The sequence below is a fragment of the Galeopterus variegatus genome, unplaced genomic scaffold, assembly GCF_000696425.1.
Source record: "Galeopterus variegatus unplaced genomic scaffold, G_variegatus-3.0.2 Scaffold95, whole genome shotgun sequence".
Classification (NCBI taxonomy): domain Eukaryota; kingdom Metazoa; phylum Chordata; class Mammalia; order Dermoptera; family Cynocephalidae; genus Galeopterus; species Galeopterus variegatus.
In genome coordinates, this window is record NW_007726206.1 from 157,882 (window position 1) to 161,172 (window position 3,291).

Here is a 3,291-nt window from a genome sequence, read left to right on the forward strand (position 1 = left end):
GCACTACCCTCTCCCAAGTGAGCTAACCAGCCATCCCTATATAGGGATCCGAACCTGTGGCCTTGGTGTTATCAGTACTACACTCTCCCTAGTGAGCCATGGGCAGGCCCTCAAACACTACTCTTTGAGAGCACAAAAACAAGGAATCTTTTCTACGTTGGGATGGGCTGTGGGTAGAGAGGTTCAAGGTCTCTCTGAGGAAGTAACAATACATACGAATTTGGAGTCATAAATAGGCAAAGTGGAAGCAAAAAAGGCATTCCACACAGAAGGACTAAAAGGAGCCTGACAAATTTGAGGAACTGAAAGAGGCCATGGACTTGGAAGCAGAGAACCAGGGGGAAAGTGGTACAAGAGAGGAGCTTTTGAGTGGATAAAGGTCAAAGCACAGAGGTAACATGATCAGATTTGCATTTTGGGAAGATTACTCTAGCTGTTATATGGAGAACAGATGAATGTGGAGAAAGAGGGGAATGGGTGATGGGGAGGCCTCCTAGGAGACCTGCAATCCTCTAAGTGAGATTCCAGTGCATTAGGGTGGTGGTAATGCAGGTAGAGAAAGTAGATGAATCGTATAGATACTCAAAAGGCAAAATTAGTAAGAGTGAACAAGAGATAGGATATGGAAGTGCGGGGAGAGGGGGCAGTTCTGGAGCAAATCCTAGGTTCCTGGCTTAACAGGAACCACTGCGGTCAGGAGGAAAATCTACCAGAGATCTGTAAATTGAAACCATTGTCCATTTCCCGTCCTTCATTAGGGGTTACCCCTTCCATTCTAAGCAGGATATTCTAGGATCTCGCCGCCTCACACCCCTGCCTGCCAATAACCAGCAGGTGAGGCCCCTCTCGCCATTCCTCCAGGCCCGCAAAAGGCAACCTGAAGGTGGCTATTGCTTTCAGTTTATAGCATGGAGAACTAAGGGGCACATTCCAGCCTAACTCATCCAAGAAGGGGCAAAGTAGAAAATGAAAACAACTCCCTGTGAATAGCACTAATCCCCCCCCACCCCAAGCTGTGAGTAGTCATTCAATTCTGGTGTTGTGTTAACTGAGTTCCAACGACATTAAGTCTTGTTTCTTATCTGTGAAATGGAGACCACACCTCACCAGGTGGTGAGGCTCGAGTCAGCAAACGATTGCTTCTTTTTCTTTCTGTTCTTGTTAGGCTCAGTTAAATTCCCTCCAGCCCTCGCCACCCGTTTGGAGACAGTTCCTCATCCCAGGCAGATCTTCGGATGTTTTCCATAAGTGTCTGGAATGGCGTCCCCAAAGGCGGGTCAGAATCCGGCCAGTGACTCGAGCCAGCGTCCAGCACTGTCAGCAGCAACCGGGACTACCAGCCCTTCCCACAATTCCGCGGCCCCTTCCTGCCAAAGGCCTTTCCCGGTCAGTCCCGAGACCTCGCGAGAATACGACAGCTCCCGTTGTCAACCAAACTTGGAGCGCCACGCCCTCCCCGCCTCAGAAGGCCTCCTCCTTCATTTTTCCCCGCCTTCCAGCCGCGCTCCGCTCTTGGATTGGCTGATTGAGCCTGGTCGGTTTTTTTTTTTTTTTTTTTTTTTTTTTTTTCTCCTGGCCAGAAAGCTGTTCGACAATTAGTCCTGCTTTTGGCCCGCCTCCGAAGCCTACGGAGTGGACGGCTGAGTCAGGTGTCACTCGCCTCCACGGGAGCGCGGACAAGCCAATCAGGAGCTTGGCGAATTTTACAAACTTGGGAAGTCCCGGCAGTAGAAGCCGAGAGACTCAAAGGAAAAGCGAAGAAAGTGGGGCGACCCTGAGGGGTTCCCAGGAAGGTGCGGCACGGGGGTCTTGGAGGGAATGAGGGCTGCGTGGGCGTATAGGGAGGAGAGCAGTTTGGGGTCCTAGGGCGAGAGAGCAGGTATGGGGTGTCTGGAGGTGGCACCCAGAAGAGCGGCCTTGCAGGCGCCCGCGGATGTGGACGCGTGGATTTGGGCGGAGGTGGAAATATCAGGAATGTCAGGACCCAGAGATCTGGTCGACTTTTGATTCCCCGTCCTGTCTGTCTTCTTCCCCGTCTCAATTGTAGCCATCATGACCAGCCTCCAACCCCCGAAAGATCCCCTCCTCCGAGGTGTATCTCCTACCCCCAGCAGGATTCCGATACGCTCTCAGAGACGCCCTCCTTTGCCCACAGAGAAACCGTGCGCCCTGGACCAGGAGAACCAAGATCCAAGGGTAAGAGGGGCTTGGAGACAGTACTTACAAAGGAGGCGGTACACGCCAGCAATGCACCCCAACGCTGAACCTCCGCTTTTTGAACCCCATCTCTTCCAGAGATTGGTGCAGAAGACACCGCCCAGTATTCAACGCCCCTTCGTTGACTCAGCAGGCACCAGGGCGAAAGGCTCACGTGAAACAAAGAAATCACAAAGATCGGTGGGGATCACTCAGCTTCGGAACCCCTTGGAGGAGCTCAGGCCTAGCCCTGGGGGACAAAATATGGGAGCTGGACCCCCTCCCCAGACAGGTACCTGTTGGAGGCCTCCTTGGCTGAATGGGGAAATGGGAAGGGCACAGTGGGGTTTTAGGGATTTGCCCTTCTCTGGCCTCCTGCTTATGTAAGTGTCCTGGTCCCTGCTCCTGGGAAGCTCTTTCCTCTTAGAAGCCTGCCCCTTACTTCAGAAAATGTCATCTCTTAAGCCTTTTCCAGCTCCCCACATTCACAATCAATTGCTCTGTGTTCTCCTAATACTTTGCAGTACTGTACTTCTTTTATAAAATATTTCTACCCTGACTTCAGTCTGTTACCTCTTTATAGCTGGATGATAAATTCTTGAGGATGGGGCTTTGTCTTATTCACCTTTGGGCTCCAGTGCTTAGAATAGTGTCTCAGGTAAAGTTCTGTGAACATTTGGTGAGCTGAGTTCAATTGAATGGGTCTCCTTTACTCACTCTTGTACCTCAGGGTGACTATGCTAGCATCACTGGCCCCTCAGCCTTCCCCCTTCCTGTTCCTTCTTACCTGTCCTTTTCCTCTTCCCTTGCAGAGGCTCCAGGGGCTGTAGAGTTTGTGGCTGACCCTGCCGCCCTGGCCACCATCCTGTCAGGTGAGGGGGTGAAGAGCTGTCGCTTGGGATGCCGGCCCAGTCTGGCTCAGAGAGTACTGGTTCGAGGAAGCCAGGGAGGCACGATCAGGAGGGGCCAGGTAATGAGCAGGATGTGAGGTGATCAGGCTGGGGTGAGCTGGGGAGGGAATCCTAAGCCATGCTGATAGCTTCTGTTGGGGTCCCAGGATGCTCGGGCCTCTGCATATTTGCCCCCCAGAACCCC

General features: G+C 52.4%; 1 protein-coding gene across 1 annotated transcript in view; it reads left to right on the forward strand.

Moving 5' to 3' along the window:
• Window positions 1-2,052: 2,052 nt before the first annotated feature.
• Window positions 2,053-3,291, forward strand: part of TROAP (trophinin associated protein) — an 8,117-nt gene continuing 6,878 nt past the window's right edge. Inside the window, exons 1-4 of the mRNA XM_008583139.1 lie at window positions 2,053-2,196; window positions 2,296-2,488; window positions 3,009-3,166; window positions 3,254-3,286. Coding sequence (XP_008581361.1) covers window positions 2,053-2,196; window positions 2,296-2,488; window positions 3,009-3,166; window positions 3,254-3,286 — 528 coding nt within the window. The remainder of the gene's footprint in view (window positions 2,197-2,295; window positions 2,489-3,008; window positions 3,167-3,253; window positions 3,287-3,291) is intronic.